Below are 16,138 nucleotides of genomic sequence, written 5' to 3'. Positions count from 1 at the left end.
ATAGATAGATAGATAGATAGATAGATAGATAGATAGATAGATAGATAGATAGATAGATAGATAGATAGATAGATAGATAGATAGATAGATAGATAGATAAAACCTATATGCATGTATACTTCCTGTACTTCATTTTACCACAACCAACAATCAATATGATGTTCTGATAGAGACTGAGAAGTCACTGATTTCTCACCATTGGTGGAGAGGAGGAAATGTGCTGCGTTCTGCTGTGGCAGCCATCTGATCTTGTTAATTTTTTCTTCTATCTCCACACTCTTCAGGTAGTCAAAGTCAGGCTCGTGGCTCTGAAACGTGCTGTAGACATTGTACTCCCCAGAGTCCCCTGTCTCGCCCACCTCCTCTGATTCACCTTTCGGCTGCCCAGGGCAGACAGTGAGGAAAACACGGCTTTCAGCATGCATTTACAGTATGTGTACGAAGCTATTTTTTTAAAAAAAGCATGTGTACAGAAAGTGGTGGTTTTGCATTGTAAACTAACCTCAGTCTCTCTCTGAAAGATGACCACCCGGCCACCTTTGTCCCCCGTGGCCAGAAGGTCCCCTGTCTGGTTAAACTCCACTGTAGAGATGACATCAGCTGTAAGGAAGATAGGAACATTGGAGGCAATTAAACAAAAGTATAGAAAGAAGAAAAGAAAACCGCAGCAATGATAGAGTAGCGAGAACGTTAGGCAGACATGGCAAAAAAAGCACAGATGATTAAGTGACCATAACAATGTAGAAAAGGCTGGCAATGAAAGAAAAATTAATAAAATCACATATTATTTCAGTTACTCTAAACCATAAATCAACCATTTATGTCTATGATGCCTAAGGAAAATTTAAATTATGAAAGTGTCTGTTGCTGAGTCAGGCAGTGTCATCATACATTCCTTCTACTGTGCAATGCAGGAAGCTGAAATTAATCTGTTCAATTATACCAGTATGTTATCTGACACCACAGAGATGGCAGCGAGACATCGTCCGCTCTACCTTCAGTGACGTAGTCTCGCAGGAAGGTGTGGTTGATTTTGGGGCTCTCAGCGTCCTCGCCCATCTGAAGCTGAGGGAGGGTGACCCGCCAGTGCGCCCGTCCTGAGGGGAAGGGTCCAATCCGTAATGTCTCTCCCCACCCAGTCTCCGCCCATGCTGGTAGGGCCTAACGGAGCGGCCTGGAAAAAGGCATCCTGGGAAACCAGCCGGCAGGAAGAAGAAAAGGCACGTCGAAGAGATTGAGACTGGAATGCAAGGGGCGGGGGAAGGAGGAACAGGGTTTTAGGAAAGAGGAATGGGAGTGAGAGGAAATTAAGATGCAGGAGGACAGAAGAGAGAACGGTGGATGGAGAGGCTGGTGATGAAGACAGCTTTGGAAAGGAAAGACGAAGGCTGTCATTAGGTAGGCTGACAATATGTGCGCACAGCATGGCAAATGATGTGACCTTAGTTAGACATTCAATGCATTCATTAGCAAAGACACGTGTGTAGACGAACAAGGCCTAGTGGGTGCTGAATCAAATCACAGTGCTGTAGAATGAAGGAAAAGCAACAAACAACTAGAGCAGAGAAAAGCAAAAGATGAATCCTTGTGTTTAAGCTCAGAAATAAGTACATAATGAACATAGCATGAGAATGAAAATATCAGCTGCTACATTCAGCCCTACCACTGGTAATAATGTTCCCAGGGTGTGGTAGTCCTCTTTGACTACTTGCCAGATTCCTGCTCTCACATGCACGCACACTTCTCAAAAAGATAGTCCTTGACAGTGATCAGAGGAGAATGCGATGTCTTGCCTGTGCTGCAATAAGGAGGGAGACAGGCCTCAGCACACCTACCAGTCCGCCTGCTGCTGTCGCTGCTGCTGCTATTCCTGCTGCTGTTGTGTTAATGGACCTCTGCTGCAGTGTACTCAAACAGGCCTGCGTGTCTTTCCAAGTGGGAGGAGAAGGGACAGAGAAGAGAGAGCAGGGGTAGTAGTGAGAGGAGGAGAGGCAAAGGAGGAGAAAAAAGAGAAAGAGAGAGGGATAACGAGGAGGATGGAGGTCCGTTGCCTGCTGATGCTGTGGATCTGTGCAGCATCCAATGTGTCATGGCAGCCTCCTACTGGAGCAGCCAATCACAGTATAGCTGTCACTGGAGGATCCACCCACTGCAGGTGATGAGAAGTACCCAAGACCAGCAGAGGGAGCCCTTAAATACTGAGTGGCACATACCAGCATGCAGTTTTCTGTCCAAAGTAAAAATAATATTGAGGACTGCAGAGCAATTTAAACAGATGAAAGAAAAATTCTTTAAAAGAAACTTTTAAAACCTCACACACCAATTGATGGTATGTCGCTACAATTTCAGTTATTTGTCTCCAGAAAATAAAACATGATAAGAAAAGGATAAACAAGATATCAGTCAAAGAATGTTTGAAAAGCCCTTTCTTATTACAGCACTGTGTGATATTCCCTAAAAACTAAATAAACATTGTTCTGGTCACCTTGCTTTTAAGATCTTCGGCTTTTCTTTTCTTTTTCTTTTTTTTGCAAGGAGTACAATTTATGTTATGTTGTACTTATGTTGCACGTATAAATGTATTTAACAGAATCTGGCTAAATGAAATGTACTTGACTGGTATACAGTTGGCATTCAGTTTACACCAAGCCTATTTTGCTCCATCATTAATTATTTAAATAAAAGAAACTTTTGATTTTATATATTTCAGTTACATTTTACTCAAATGTATTTCTTGTTTAAGAGGGCAAAGTACTATTTTGTAACATATTAGCACAGTGTGAAATAATCTTCTAATGTCCAGTTAATGCTATATATCTGTAATGATATCTGACTGTGTTCATGTTGTTCTTGGTTATTTATTTTAATTCTAAAGGTCTAAATTGCAAAGCTCAAATATTTGCTGATCATGTGATCACCTATCATGCTTTTTTTATAGAAAGCGTAAAGGTTCATTTATAGTTTATCCACATCACGTAAGTGAATAACACATAATATGTTGTATACTTATGATGATTAAACCATATTTTGTCCTTTTTACTTGGTTTTATTGCTCGTTCTGTACTTCAAGCCAAATAATTAGGATTAACCTATTATTTACTATTTAAATGAGGACATGTTGGTGCTTTTTTGTTATTGTACAAATAAATATCACAATAGGTTGGTTTTCCTAGTTCTAAGATATTTACTTTTTTGGACACTTGGACACAGGTGTTAAATTTAAATGACGAGTTCATAACATGTACGAGCCGGGGGTTAGAGCAAATCCATTTAATCAGGTTCCTTTAGTGGATATCGGCTAAATAAAGGTCAAGGGATTACCTTGACGCAATCGTTTTCACGGGCTCTTTATGCTCTGCTCTCTGGCAAGTCGTTAGTCTGTCTTACTTTCTGCCTCCTCGCGTTCGAGGTGTTTCTCTTAGATAGCTCACTGGGCGTAAAAACTGAGTTTACCCGATCTTTTCTCGATTTACCTGAGCGAGGGGATGCCCTGCCTTCACTCTGAAGCGCTAGAGTCCATGGAGCCTGGCAGCGTGAGTCCTGGGGCATCTCCGGACGCTGGCGCGGAGTCGATGCGCAGGGGAATCGTGAACGACTCGCCGATGGTGCAAGGCACGGGCTGGTTCTTCTCCCCACTGTGGAGTCCAAGGTCCAGGTTGCATAGCAGGAAGTTTGGAGATGGTACGACAAGCTACCAAGAGGACGCATGGTTGGATGACCACTCCGACTTCACAAGGGCTTACTTTTTACGCAGAACCTCAGCGTAAGAGTTTACATTTTATACCTCTACAGTTTTAGCTGAAACTCAAATTACTCAGATCCCTCAAAATTATAATGTGCGATTAAAACGTTTTTAACAAACTTTTGTTGAATAAAACGCTTGTAAAGGTGAACACTTTATTAGTAATGAAAATATAAGCTGCATTAGATAAAATTATGTTTCCACATATATGTTTAATACTTTTTATACAAATTTTAAGTACTTTATTTTAGTTTTGCTTTTAAATAAATCATGTAATTTGTGTATGATTTCAGGGTCAGTTGTCCACAGACAGAAATGTCCCCACTTCTGTCAAGTTTTCAAAGGAGGAGCTCTGACCATTCCGAGGCGCTCATGAAGGCACCTTATCGGAGAAATTCTTCCCCATTGAGAAGCTCAGACCTGAACGTTTTAACTTTGACAGACAGACGCCTCGCTTCAAATCTCAGTGTCCCTGAATGGATGGACCACTTTGGTCCAGATGATAAAGAAAGCCATTCACCATGCTCTCTCTGCTTACCTCGTTGTTCCCGTTTTCAGTTTTCTCCCTGTCAACCACGAGCTCCCGTTTGCCCCTGCTCATCTAGCTTACCCCACCCTCCACAGTTTTTTCCACCCACATCATGTGGCCATGGTGACGGCTGCCCTTGGATGATGGGGCTCCTAGGAGAAGGCCTAAGCTGTATGGGTTCTTTAGCAGAGCTCTGCCAGGGGACTGTGATCCATGTTGGGGAGCTACTGGGAGCAGAGGGTGGTTCGCTCTCTCTTGTACGGAAACACTGTGGTGGAAGGAGTAGCTTGGAAGACGTGATAGCCCTAACATCACTGGGGCACTTGAATGAGGGAAACCCATACAGCCAAGCTCATCTAGAACTGGTAAAAGGGATCATGGGATGCGTAATGGCTACAGCTTCACCAATAAATCTAAGAGATGCATCTGAGGTAAATGTTGATGTCATGATTGTACATGTAAGCTTAACTCCCATGTTCCAGGGCACAGACGAGGGATTAAAAATCAGAAATGAGGACTGCATGTTTAATGAGTCACCCATTTCCTGAAAGTCTGTTTTGAGATGATGACATGGCTATTTGAAGAAGCCTGATAGGGAATCCCTGATGACGCAGTTTCTTTTAATCCTTTTAGTGACTGCTTCCAGTGATAAACCTTGGATTACTGTCCTTTCCTCGCACATGCCCACACATACACCCCCACAAAAGTAGATTCATGCCAAAGCTGTCTAAAAGGCTTACAGGTAGTGGTCACAGCAGCTCTTCTTGCCCTCACAAGTAAGGTGATTTGGAATGTGTGCCTGGAAGAGTTGAACACCAGGTAAACCCAGTCAGCGTGGGTGTGCATGGGTTGTCCCTAATAACTAGGTAGATGCCAAGCATCCTGAGAAGTGTGGGTATTTTTGGTCAGATGTGGCTAAAGCTGATGAACAGCGCTGACCCAATAGCTTAACAACAAAGGGTTATGAAGAGATTAAAGTTAGTTTAGGTATTAAAGTCTGTTGCTACTCAGTTGCCACAAATATCTAACATACATAAGACTGTTGGATAGGATATGTTTAAAACATGTTGCTGTTAAGTAATTAATATTAAGTGATCCTCTTACATGCACTTATGTTTTCCTTATTTGTCCCAACAGGACCCCAGATTCAACTTAGCCAATGATCAAACATCAAAGATCAGGACGGTTCTGAGTGTTCCTATCAGCAACCATAGGGGAGAGGTATGTGTGCCGTTGCAAATACCTTTAACTAATGTAAATGTCCTGTGGATTTTTCAGTGGCATATTGTTCATTGTCATAACAGAATTTTAAACATAGATTGGATGTAAATAAAACGTTTTCTTTTTTTGAACAGGTTTTAGGTGTCCTGCTAATGATCAACAAAAGAAATAGTTGCGATGGATCACGTTCTGTTTTCACAAACGTTGATGAAAAGGTGAGGGATTGGACTTTAGTATGGAGATTTTTTTCTATTATATATTATTTATAATGTCAGATATTTGCCTTGTCTTAATGCTTACCACCCATAAATACGCGTTTGATTTTGTTTTAAGGTGTTGTCAAATCATATGGATGTGTTGGGGACTGTCCTGGATAATGTCCAGCTGTATGAAGGTGCGAGACAAGAGGCTAAACGCAGTAAGGTAAAGCCAGAGAACAGTTTAAAATCGTTTTATGCCTTGTAACATGTATATCCAAGTAATATCTTCATGCATATGTGTGTGTGGTCCAGGCTTTGATAGAGATGGCACAAGTACTATCAAAGGAGCACCATTCCCTTGAAGTTATGCTGAGTAAGATGGCTGCCACCATCATGCCCTTTACACACGCTCAATACTGCACCATCTTTATCCCCAGTGAGCAAACTTCAGACACTGAAGAAAAGGTACATTATCTTGACATCCTGCTCAATTTCCTTGTTTTCCATTACTTTGTCTGTTCAGAATATAGTACAATATTTTTAGCCATACACAATGTTTTCATTTTTTTTGTTTTGTTTTGTTTTGTTTTTCATTTTTGTCTTTTGATTACAGACTTTATTCTCAAGAGTTATACATTTGGAATGTGAGGAGCTCGGATCAACCTGCCAGATCTACAGAAGGTATTGTCCGGAGACTTTGCAAGTCCTCGAGTGTGGTTTACTTTTAAAACAAATATGGGATATTTGGGGGGTTTTGTAATTTGAAAGTATAATTTTTCAGGGAGCACAACCTCAGGAATATAGATCCGTCATATGCCCTTCGAACCCTGAGTTCTATGGAAACACTTAATATGTCGAAGAGTTCTGATGAACTGAAAAGGAGTCTCATCTGCTGCCCAGTTAGAAATGAGAGATCTGAAAATGTTATCGGTAAGTTCTTTTCTTGAATGGCAGTAAACATTGTAAACAGGATAGAATTTGAAAATACATCTTTCACACCTCTGTTACCAGACAAGCACAAATGAAGCACAGCATACAAAGCTCGCTTATTAAAATAGAAAATAAAATAGTATCAAATAATATAAAATAATAGGTTTCACAGATGATTTGCAGTGACCTTTCACAGCTAGAAATCCTTACTTACTGTTTAGACCTTTTCAGTCTTTATACTACTTACTGTGATCTGCTCTGAGAAGACCAGATCTGGACATTTTATAAAATTGTTTCAGTTTTTAATCCAGTTATCTTTTCTAGCCACTTGAATATTTAGATGCTGAGATTATTATTGTGATTTTTTTCCCAGTGATTCCAAAAACAAGTTGCCCATCTCAGCTTTACCACAGAAAGCAACTAGACTATGTGTTAAAAACAAAAACATAATTTGAAGAACTTTGTGCTCAAGCTACACAACCATCTGTCTTTTAATGTCATTTAGCTGTGTGCCAGCTGATGAACAAACAAAGCAGAGACTCAGATGAAATGGAAGTCTTTAACCGATATGACGAGCGCCTTCTGGAAGACCTGGCAGTGTATTGTGGCCTGGCTCTACAGTATGCTCAGGCAGTCCAGATCACTGAGGAGCGGAGGGCCAGTATAGAGGTCACACAGGAGGTGAGAACACTATCTCGCCCAATTAGTAAGTTAGAGAAGAGTCAGAAAAATAATTCATACATTAACAAATCTTAAAGTTTTGTTTCTGAGTTTTCTTTGTTTATTGTAATTGTGCAGGTCCTTGCCTACCACATCACTGCAGCAGAGCAGGAAATCCAGGCATTGCAGGTGAGTCTTTCTTTGGAAGAAATCAGCCTTTCTCTTTTTATCCAGTTTATCCCTGTTACAGCGTGGCATCGTGCATGTAAATAGTGATTTAAAGTAAATAGCGCACACATTTGTTCGCTTTTCTTTCATATACCTTGTTCTTTCTGTTAAATGCCTTCCTTCTCCACTCTTCCTATTTTTTTAATCACTATGGCAGTAGTCAAGCAATCAACCCTTGCTTTGTTCCAAGAGGCCAGATTTACAGGCTTTAATGCTATTGTAGAACTAATGCCCTAACAACTTAAAGCTCTTGATCAGCTGCTATCACTGAATGTGAGTGCAAAGGTTAAGGTAACCTCCTCACCCATGTTAAAGCTAGATGGGTTTTCTGTGTTTACACACCTAGGTAAACTGAGGAAAAGAGCTCAAGTTCTATTTTGTTTGTATGTGTTCGTGCTTGAACGTCCTGAAGAGTACATTTCAATTTCTTTTATTGGTTGTGTTTTTAGGAGGCCACCATTCCTTCTGCTGAATTGCTGAATATTCTAGACTTCCATTTCTCTGGTTTCGGCGTGCCAGAAGACACGACAACACAATCCACGATTCGCATGTTCCTGGATCTCAATTTGGTGCAGGATTTTAACATAGACTACAAGGTAGCTCAGCTTCTATTAATATTAGTAGCGTCATTTTCTTTATCATATAAATGAGGAAACAGTTAATTTTTGTTTGTTTGTTTGTTTGTTTGTTTGTTTGTTTGTTTGTTTGTTTGTTTGTTTGTTTGTTTGTTTGTTTGTTTGTTTGTTTTAGAACAAAATGACATTAATAGGCTTGTTTCATAAGTATTTATGAATTCAAAAATCCTTTTTCATACACATCATGCTTCTTTTACATCTTTTTTCCAATCAGGATACAGGATAGTGCTTGTGTCAGTGTTAGTGTGAAGCCAGTTTGGCCTTTGTGCCTTTTGAACAAGCACAAAATTCAAAGTTTAATAACTAAGCATTTCACAATGTTCCATTTTAAAAGTTGGGGTAAAGAGATTTTGGTAAGAAGAAAAGCTTCTCTGTCAAAATCTGCAAGCTGCATCTGCAAGTTATCTGTGAATTTCTTGGTAAAATCCTGTTGTGTAGCTACTGATGTTAAGGACTGTGAAACCCTGGGGTTCTGTGGTGGTTCAAGCTTGTTTCACTGGCATTGGTCTTTTTTTCATTTCATTAACTCCATCTTATCTAAGGCACCAAAACAGGAATCACGTTCGTGGGAGAAGGACCTTTGATAGAGGAGAATATGAGTTCATAATGGATATTTTAGTGTTATCTTATTAGCTCTTACATTTGACAATATGTAGTTCAATATGTCTCTTTGAGTTACAGGAATTTCACTACTGAAAAACTAGAAAAGCACAATAGAATCACCTAATACCTTAAATATTCTCAATTTCTATTATTTATCAATTTTACATATCTCATCCTTCCAGAGTCTTTGCCAGTGGGTTTTGACTGTGAAACGTGGCTACAGGAACAACGTGCCCTACCACAACTGGCACCATGCAGTGAGCACTGCTCAAAGCATGTTTGCAATGCTCATGGCAACAGACCAACTCCAGGTTAGTTTGTGGTAAAAGCAGAGTGGGTCTGTAGTTGCTATTATTATAATTTTATTTACAATCAATTCTATGTGTCCATGTGACAGTCACACTGTGACATTTGCATAATGCCGCCGGAGTTTCATCTGTCCTGTAGCTCAGAAGTTTTGGGAGGAGTCAGTTGAGGACTGCCAGGGTTGTCCTTCCATACTCAGCGCTCTTAACTGTTTGGAAGAGGATTAATTTTAGATCTTGCCAAAACCTCTTAACTGCTGTCTGTAACAATCAGACACATGCCTACGCCTCAACTCAAGTGACTTCTGCCATTCACTCACCAGTGTTCTAAGCTTTTTGGAGATCCAGGTGTATGGCCACCCTGGGGGTCTCTGTACCAGGACCAAGCTGTATCTGTTATGCATATTTGTATCTGTTATAGTCTGGAGCTTAATTATGTGGGATATTCAAAGAAGACACTGACTGGTATTAGTAACACTAAAATGGAAGTATCATTTGTCGTACTTCATTTCTTTTACATCAAACATTGAATAGTAGAATTACAGTTACACTTTTTTTTCAGTATTTGTTCAGATAGAAAATGACATTGCTATCTAACATTTTACTGTCTTATCACTTAATTCTTTTAGATTAGAGATTATTTAAATACAATTAAAATACAAAAAAAAATTAAAAATGATTTAGAGATTTTGCATCATCAACTATCCATAAATTCCTGCTTCCTGTTTTTTATCCTTACATATACTCGTGTGTAGGGATCCATAGACTTCAGCTCCAATTGGGGTTGGTCCTTTATCATCTTATCTGTTAGAAACTTTTATTATCGACTTTTGACAGCACATGAGCCACCTATTGATACAAACTTTCTTTTATTTTGTGTAGCACATGTGCAATATATACATGTGCAGATGATTATTTTCTCACTTATTATTTTTTTCCTATAAAGCGTTCAATTATAAAATGCAGAAAAATAATTTTCTTCATTATTACAACCTGTTTCTTTCTGTTCATATGTTAGACCATTTTTTCTCGTCTGGAGATCTTAGCGTTGATGATAGCCACTCTGAATCATGATGTTGATCACAGAGGAGTTAATAATTCCTTCATAGAAAGGTAAATGTTACTTCTTCATCTCTCACATTTACTCCATTACTTATTTTTACTCTAAATTATCTAGACCATAATTATTTGTATTTATTTTGATTTGTACTATCTATAACACTTATTAGTCACTGCCTACTTATATTCAGTCCTGATTCTTTCTTTCTTTTTTCTCTCAGGACTCATCAGCCTTTAGCTCAGTTATATGGACACTCCTCTCTTGAGAACCACCACTACAACCTGTGTGTCTTCATCCTAAACAACACTGTAAGATGCAAGACATCTTTTTTTTAACTTATAAGTTATGTTTGCATGCACACAACAGGACGTTCAAATGAAGCTCATATACTATATCTATTATTCTGCAATCATTCCACTTGTGAAATAATTAGATTATTTTGATCTCTGTGTGTGAACTTGTAGTCTTCAATTTAATTTACTTTCTTTCTCTCTCTCATCTTCCAGGGCAGTCAGATTCTTAGCGGTCTGTCTGCTGAAGAGCACAAAGCTCTATTACACTTAATCAAAAGGGCAATCCTTGCCACAGACCTGACCGTCTACATGGAGTACGTCTGAAACATTAAGAATGTCATAGAAGACGTAGATTACACATTAAGTCAGTCTTATTTTAACCCATGTTTCTTCTGGCTGTTTTTAATTTTTTTTTTCAGAAGAAGAAAGGAGTTCTTTTCTCTTGCTAACAAAAGCGGAGTGAGCTGGAAAAGTGAGAAACAAAGAGACTTGCTCAGGTGAGAATCACATAAATTAGAATCAGAGGCATATTGTTGTGCTCGGTAAACCAAGAGAATGCGCTGTGTTGTAAGCTATTACTTTACCCCACAGGTCAATGCTGATGACAGCCAGTGACCTCTCTGCTATCACAAAGCCTTGGCCTGAACAAAAAAGAGTAGGTCTCACAAAGTAGCTCTGAATGAAAAATAAAACACTTCATGCTTCATCTCTCAATCCTTTTTCACTGCAACCTTAACCTCACTCTTCCGCCTAACAGATTGCCAGTTTGGTTGCCATGGAGTTCTTTGCACAGGGGGACAAAGAGAGGGAAGAGTTCAAAATCAAACCCATTGTAAGTGGAGCTTGCAGGATTTGTAGTGTGCCAAGGATTCTGAAAATGTTGAGTGGAACTCAGATCCGGATAAAAAAGTGTGCGCACATAAAAAGGAATTTAAATCAATATTATTTTTTCATGATTGGAATCAAACAAGAATCCAATCATTTGTGAATATCTTGTTTTAGTCTCATGATAAATGTTTTTAAGTTTAAAAGGCATGCTGTTGTCCTATTTCTTGTTGCGCTACAATTGCATCTACCCTGTCGTATAACAGTATCACGGTGCCAAAGACTGTTCTTTGAAAAAATACATAACCACAAACACTGGTATGTCTCAGAATATCTTCACATTTTTGTTACTGTGGTTTAAAAAATTTTCTTATTTTGTTTACACAGATTCAAAAAAGGGTTTTCATAAAATGTTACTGTTACTCTGTCTACACTATAACAAAAATAACAATATCTTTGAATACATAAAGCTTTATAAAGCCTGTTGTGTATTTCTGATGCATTTTTCCCCATTCAGAGTGAAGTAAATTTAATGTAGCTTGCAGTGTTTGGGGTTGAATTAATCTTCATATATAAATGTTCATATTCAAGTACTGCATACTTTTACAATTCTATCTGATCTTCTGTAAGTGCTATAAGTGCTTTTTAACAGCCACTTTATGCTTACTTTTCACTAGGACATAATGAACAGAGAAAACAGCACTCGACTGCCGTATATGCAAGTTGAATACATTGATGAGGTCTGCTATCCACTCTACAAGGTGTGTTATTACTATTGGTATTGTGTAAGCAATGTGTAGATAACTGTATATTCTACTTGCATGCATGCGTCCTTATATATTTCATCACAGAATTCACCTTGTTGCCATCTTGTTCCCTTAAGATCAGTTGTAATTTCCACTGTTCTATCAACAATCCCATCTCTGTCTTTGCCTTCCTCAGACTGTATCGAGACTGTTTGACTCCTGCTCTCCTTTGCTAAATGGGTGTAAGAAGAACAGAGAAAACTGGCTGCAACTTGCTGATGAACAAGAAAAAGAAAACAATGAAAACATTAGTACAGACCCATCACTGCATGAAGACTTTAAGGGAGAGACACAGACAGACCAATGAACAGCGGACTGGAGAGAAGATGAAGACACGTGGCTTCAGAGGCTAAAAGGAGGCTTGCCCATATGTTCTATCTTCATTCTTCTAAGTGAAGACTGACCTATTGCTCACACATCAGAACTTTGATGAGCAAACTGGTTAATATGTTATGCAGTGGCCCTCACGGTTATGATTATTCCTGCACTTGTATTGCAAACAACTTATTGTGCCACATATATAATAGCAAATTAAATGCATTTACTGTATGTAAAGATGTACTAAATAGCTTCTCAAAGTACTTTACATTAAAAGCTACATTCACATTTATGTTCTCTCTGTATGGAGTGTTAGGTTAGGGGATGGACTGCTCTGCCTTCACACTGAGCCTACATTAATCTGTTTATTTAGCAGTGAAGCTTTGAAAGTCTGAAAAATGACTTTGATTATTTGCACACCATATCTGTATTTGTATTTTTATCTGTGCTACACTGAGTTTCGTAAGACCTGTATCCAGATTTTCAAATGCATAAGTATTTTAAATGTACTGCTTCCTTTCCACATACCATCAAATTAGTACAGTGATCTATAACATAATCAATTTTGTGAACTTGTATCCAACTATTTATTTTATTAGATTACTGACATCTACATTTTTTTTTTATCTGATTTGACTTTCTTTCCATAATGGCTCTTTGGAGCACTTTGACCCTGTGCTAATTCTATTAATTGTTCCCCTTTATTGGCTCTGACTTACAAGGTTATCTTGAAATTTAGCAGAACTGATAACAACTAATGTTATTTCCACCATCTGAAACTGAGCAATAAAGATATTGTTCACCACACATATACAGCATGCATTTTAAATAATTATCCAGCCTAAAATGTTCAAAGTATTGTCACGTACCTTCTATATGATTTGCATAACCTTGTTAATAGTAAGTAGTTATTTAGCTGAACTGTAGAGGCAAAAGGGGCAGATGAGTGTATAGTAAGCCAATTTATTATTATTAGTAGTAGTAGTAGTAGTAGTAGTAGTAGTAGTAGTAGTAGTATTAGCGTTGTTGTTATTGTTACCTGGATTATTTAGGGGAATGGACGTTTGCATTCCAGGCCTGTGGGTGGCACTGGTGCTCTTAAACAGGGCGCTGTTGCTGCCGACGGCTCGACGCTGACTGGCAGAAGAAGACTTCAACGGAGAAAAAGAGGAATAAAATGACAGGGCGCGCAAAAAGAAAACACAAAGCCGTTCAGGTAAATACGCTTTGTTTGGTGCAGGAATATGCGTTTAAAACAGCAGCCTTACCAAACGAGACGCCGTGCTCTGTGCGCAGCAGAGCAGCTGCCGTTAAAGTCGGTGTGAAGAAGTGTTTAGCAGCCTGACCGAGCAGCAGTGGACAACATGGCAGCAGCTCTGCAGGCTGGTCCCACAAAGCAGCTTGTTCAGCGATGCTAACAGCACATACCTGAATGGGGTCTTGGGCTTTGATTAAATGGAAAGCACTGCACCATAACTGGACCTTTATGCTAGCTAGGAAATATCCGTGCTTCGTTCCCATTCACTGATTGTGTAGTGTGGCATCAGCAAGCGCACTGTGGGTGTCTTCATTGATTGGTACCTTTATCTATTAAACACCAATAAATGGCCCCATAAAATCGTTTTGCTAAGGTTGCGAGCAACTATTGGAAAAGATTTCGATCCCTACTCGTATTGTACACGCCACTGCAGGGTACAGAGTCCAAGGCAGTGGACACAGCTGTACTTATTGTACACTAGTGCTGATGCGAGGTCGATGCATTATTTCTCACGCAGTAAATATTGACCTACTTCTGTGGAGACCATGATGCTCAATGATTATTATAGAAGTGTTTTGAATAACCTTTATCGATTTTTTTTTTTTTTTTGGAGGGGGGCTTCTTTTTATAATAATATAGTGGTTGGTTCAATGTATCCACGATATGTTTTACTGTCAACCTGCTGAATCAAAATGAGATATTTGGAGCTTGATATAATACATAAATAGGCAACTTACTATGCAGTATTGCTGAGGAGTTCCCCTGCTTTTCATGTCTTTAGGAAAAAGGCACAAATAATGGAGAGGTGAAGAAAGCTCGAAGTGAAGAATCCAATGATGTGCTGCCATCGGGAGTGAAATCGGAGCAACGTGATGAGCTGATGCAGTTGTACAGTTTTCAAATGCCAGAAGATCTGTACCACTTCTGGGAATTCTGCAGCGAGCTTTGCACTGACAACCCCTGTGGTATGATGATGTGGTACTAGACTTCATAGGGTGGAACCGCTGAATTTAATACTGCTTAGTATTTCAGTCTAATAGAACATTAAAGACGAGGTAATTCAAAGCAAAAAAAAATTCCACGTGACAGTCGGTGGTTAAGGACTTCAAAATGAACAGATCTCCTATTATACTTAAACATGAAATTCAGAACCTGTTTTTTAGCTATTAGATGCTCAATCGTTGTAATGAACTTAGGAGCTGTAATACAGGTGTGAAACAGATGACACAGTAGAAGACAGAAGCATCGCGTCTGTAATACTGTAGTACTGTAGTACTGTACAGTGCTTTAAAGGCCAGTGTAACAGCTAGCTAAAAGCAGATGTTCTTGAAGGTGCTGCGGTGAGTGGTAGTGTACACACTGCAGTAGAGTACAGCAGCTGACAGTCAATGATCATTTCATTTATAAAATGTCAAATATACTGAACACCTGAACAATTTTATCTTTGATTTTTTTTGTTATTTTTGAATCCAGCCCTAAAACAGTGGATGATTTGTTTCCACTGAGTGTTGTTTTGTTCTCAGATTTAAGTTTATTTCATTTATCAAGATTTTTTTGTTTTTGTTTTTTTGAGCAGTGCAGATGATTCATTTTATCATTAAGTGAAAAATCTCCATCTCAGATACTTATGTGGTGTATAAGATATGTGCTACAAAACAGTGTGTCTATTTAGTAAAATATTTCATCAATAATTTGCACTTAAGTAATGCTTCTGTGTCAGCTCGTTTCTGTATCAATATATTGTCACTCTCTGTAGGTGCTCTGAAAGACTCGCTGGGATTGCAGCTAGTTGGACCATTTGATATTTTGGCAGGAGCTCACAAAAACTCCAAGAATTCCCAGCCGAACTTCCACCTTCACTGGCGATATTTTTATGACCCACCAGAGTTTCAGACCATACTCGCAGGGTGTGAAAACAGCCAGCATCACATTGGTTACTACAGGTATAGAACATATGTTCTATCATATGAAGTGTGTGACTATCGGCTTTTATTAGAATCTTGTAGCTTCCACCAAAGGCTGCTTCCAACATTTGCTCTACCCAGAAGACAGAGAGCATCGTGTGTAATAATATGAAAATAGTGATAACAATATGTACATGAGCACAAGTGGTTCTGATTTTGTTGTTGCTTTGTTTTACTGAATTTCATTGTTCCGCCAGAGATACTCCAGACTCCCTCCCTTCGTTTGTTGGGGAAAATGAAGCCAAGAAGGGCTGTACTATAACACAGATGGGGGACAACGTGTTTGCTGCAGTCCAGTGAGTGTTAACCACCACAAACTCACCATATATCACTTTATAACTATATATCCAACTATATATCACTATAATCCAACTTCCAGCTTAAGAAACAAATTCTTGGCACAAGAACAAAAAAGTCCTTGTGCATTAGTGACCACTGATAGTGGTGATTTTATTTCCCACATCACATTTCACAATAAACTGTTTTGTTTTTTTAAATGTAGTGTTTAGGTATGTACTGTTTAACAGGTTCTAAAAGTGATCTGAAGGGGGACAAATGCTG

At 38.9% G+C, this 16,138-nt stretch overlaps 3 protein-coding genes across 5 annotated transcripts in view; 2 read left to right on the top strand and 1 right to left on the bottom strand.

Annotated features, from left to right (window-relative positions):
- Positions 1–3,497, bottom strand: part of ppp2r2ca (protein phosphatase 2, regulatory subunit B, gamma a) — a 7,241-nt gene extending 3,744 nt beyond the window's left edge. Inside the window, exons 1-5 of one of the 3 annotated variants that reach the window (XM_005741204.2) lie at positions 3,474–3,497; positions 1,836–2,227; positions 996–1,366; positions 503–600; positions 197–380 (exon numbers count right to left, since the gene is read on the bottom strand). In XM_005741204.2, coding sequence (XP_005741261.1) covers positions 197–380; positions 503–600; positions 996–1,059 — 346 coding nt within the window. In that variant the 5' untranslated portion in view covers positions 1,060–1,366; positions 1,836–2,227; positions 3,474–3,497. The other 2 variants (XM_013912929.1, XM_013912930.1) reach the window with 2 other exon arrangements.
- On the top strand, positions 3,348–12,962 carry pde5aa (phosphodiesterase 5A, cGMP-specific, a). Its single transcript, XM_005741216.2, has 20 exons — positions 3,348–3,763; positions 4,036–4,702; positions 5,409–5,492; positions 5,627–5,707; positions 5,826–5,915; positions 6,005–6,157; positions 6,306–6,373; positions 6,474–6,622; positions 7,128–7,303; positions 7,421–7,471; positions 7,960–8,106; positions 8,931–9,059; positions 10,072–10,166; positions 10,334–10,421; positions 10,620–10,720; positions 10,826–10,903; positions 10,998–11,061; positions 11,164–11,238; positions 11,909–11,992; positions 12,174–12,962. Exons 1-20 carry the CDS (start codon positions 3,486–3,488, stop codon positions 12,342–12,344), a joined length of 2,829 nt encoding a protein of 942 aa, XP_005741273.1. The 5' UTR covers positions 3,348–3,485; the 3' UTR covers positions 12,345–12,962.
- Positions 12,963–13,448: 486 nt separating this feature from the next.
- Positions 13,449–16,138, top strand: part of hpf1 (histone PARylation factor 1) — an 11,052-nt gene continuing 8,362 nt past the window's right edge. Inside the window, exons 1-4 of the mRNA XM_005741201.1 lie at positions 13,449–13,571; positions 14,395–14,578; positions 15,370–15,556; positions 15,775–15,873. Of these exons, the coding sequence (XP_005741258.1) occupies positions 13,533–13,571; positions 14,395–14,578; positions 15,370–15,556; positions 15,775–15,873 (509 nt within the window). The 5' untranslated portion in view covers positions 13,449–13,532. The remainder of the gene's footprint in view (positions 13,572–14,394; positions 14,579–15,369; positions 15,557–15,774; positions 15,874–16,138) is intronic.

This window comes from Pundamilia nyererei, unplaced genomic scaffold (assembly GCF_000239375.1).
Source record: "Pundamilia nyererei isolate P.nyererei 1_Seehausen unplaced genomic scaffold, PunNye1.0 scaffold00107, whole genome shotgun sequence".
Lineage (NCBI taxonomy): Eukaryota > Metazoa > Chordata > Actinopteri > Cichliformes > Cichlidae > Pundamilia > Pundamilia nyererei.
This window is presented reverse-complemented; position numbering and strand designations above follow the sequence as displayed.

What these genes read in the sequence shown, in the direction of transcription:
- pde5aa (XM_005741216.2), top strand. Translation starts at nt 3,486, where the DNA reads ATGCCCTGCCTTCACTCTGAAGCGCTAGAGTCCATGGAGCCTGGCAGC. An exon ending in AATAATTCCTTCATAGAAAG is followed by an intron (nt 10,167 to 10,333) that starts GTAAATGTTACT and finishes TTTTTCTCTCAG; the next exon opens with GACTCATCAGCCTTTAGCTC. An exon ending in GACCTGACCGTCTACATGGA is followed by an intron (nt 10,721 to 10,825) that starts GTACGTCTGAAA and finishes TTTTTTTTTCAG; the next exon opens with AAGAAGAAAGGAGTTCTTTT.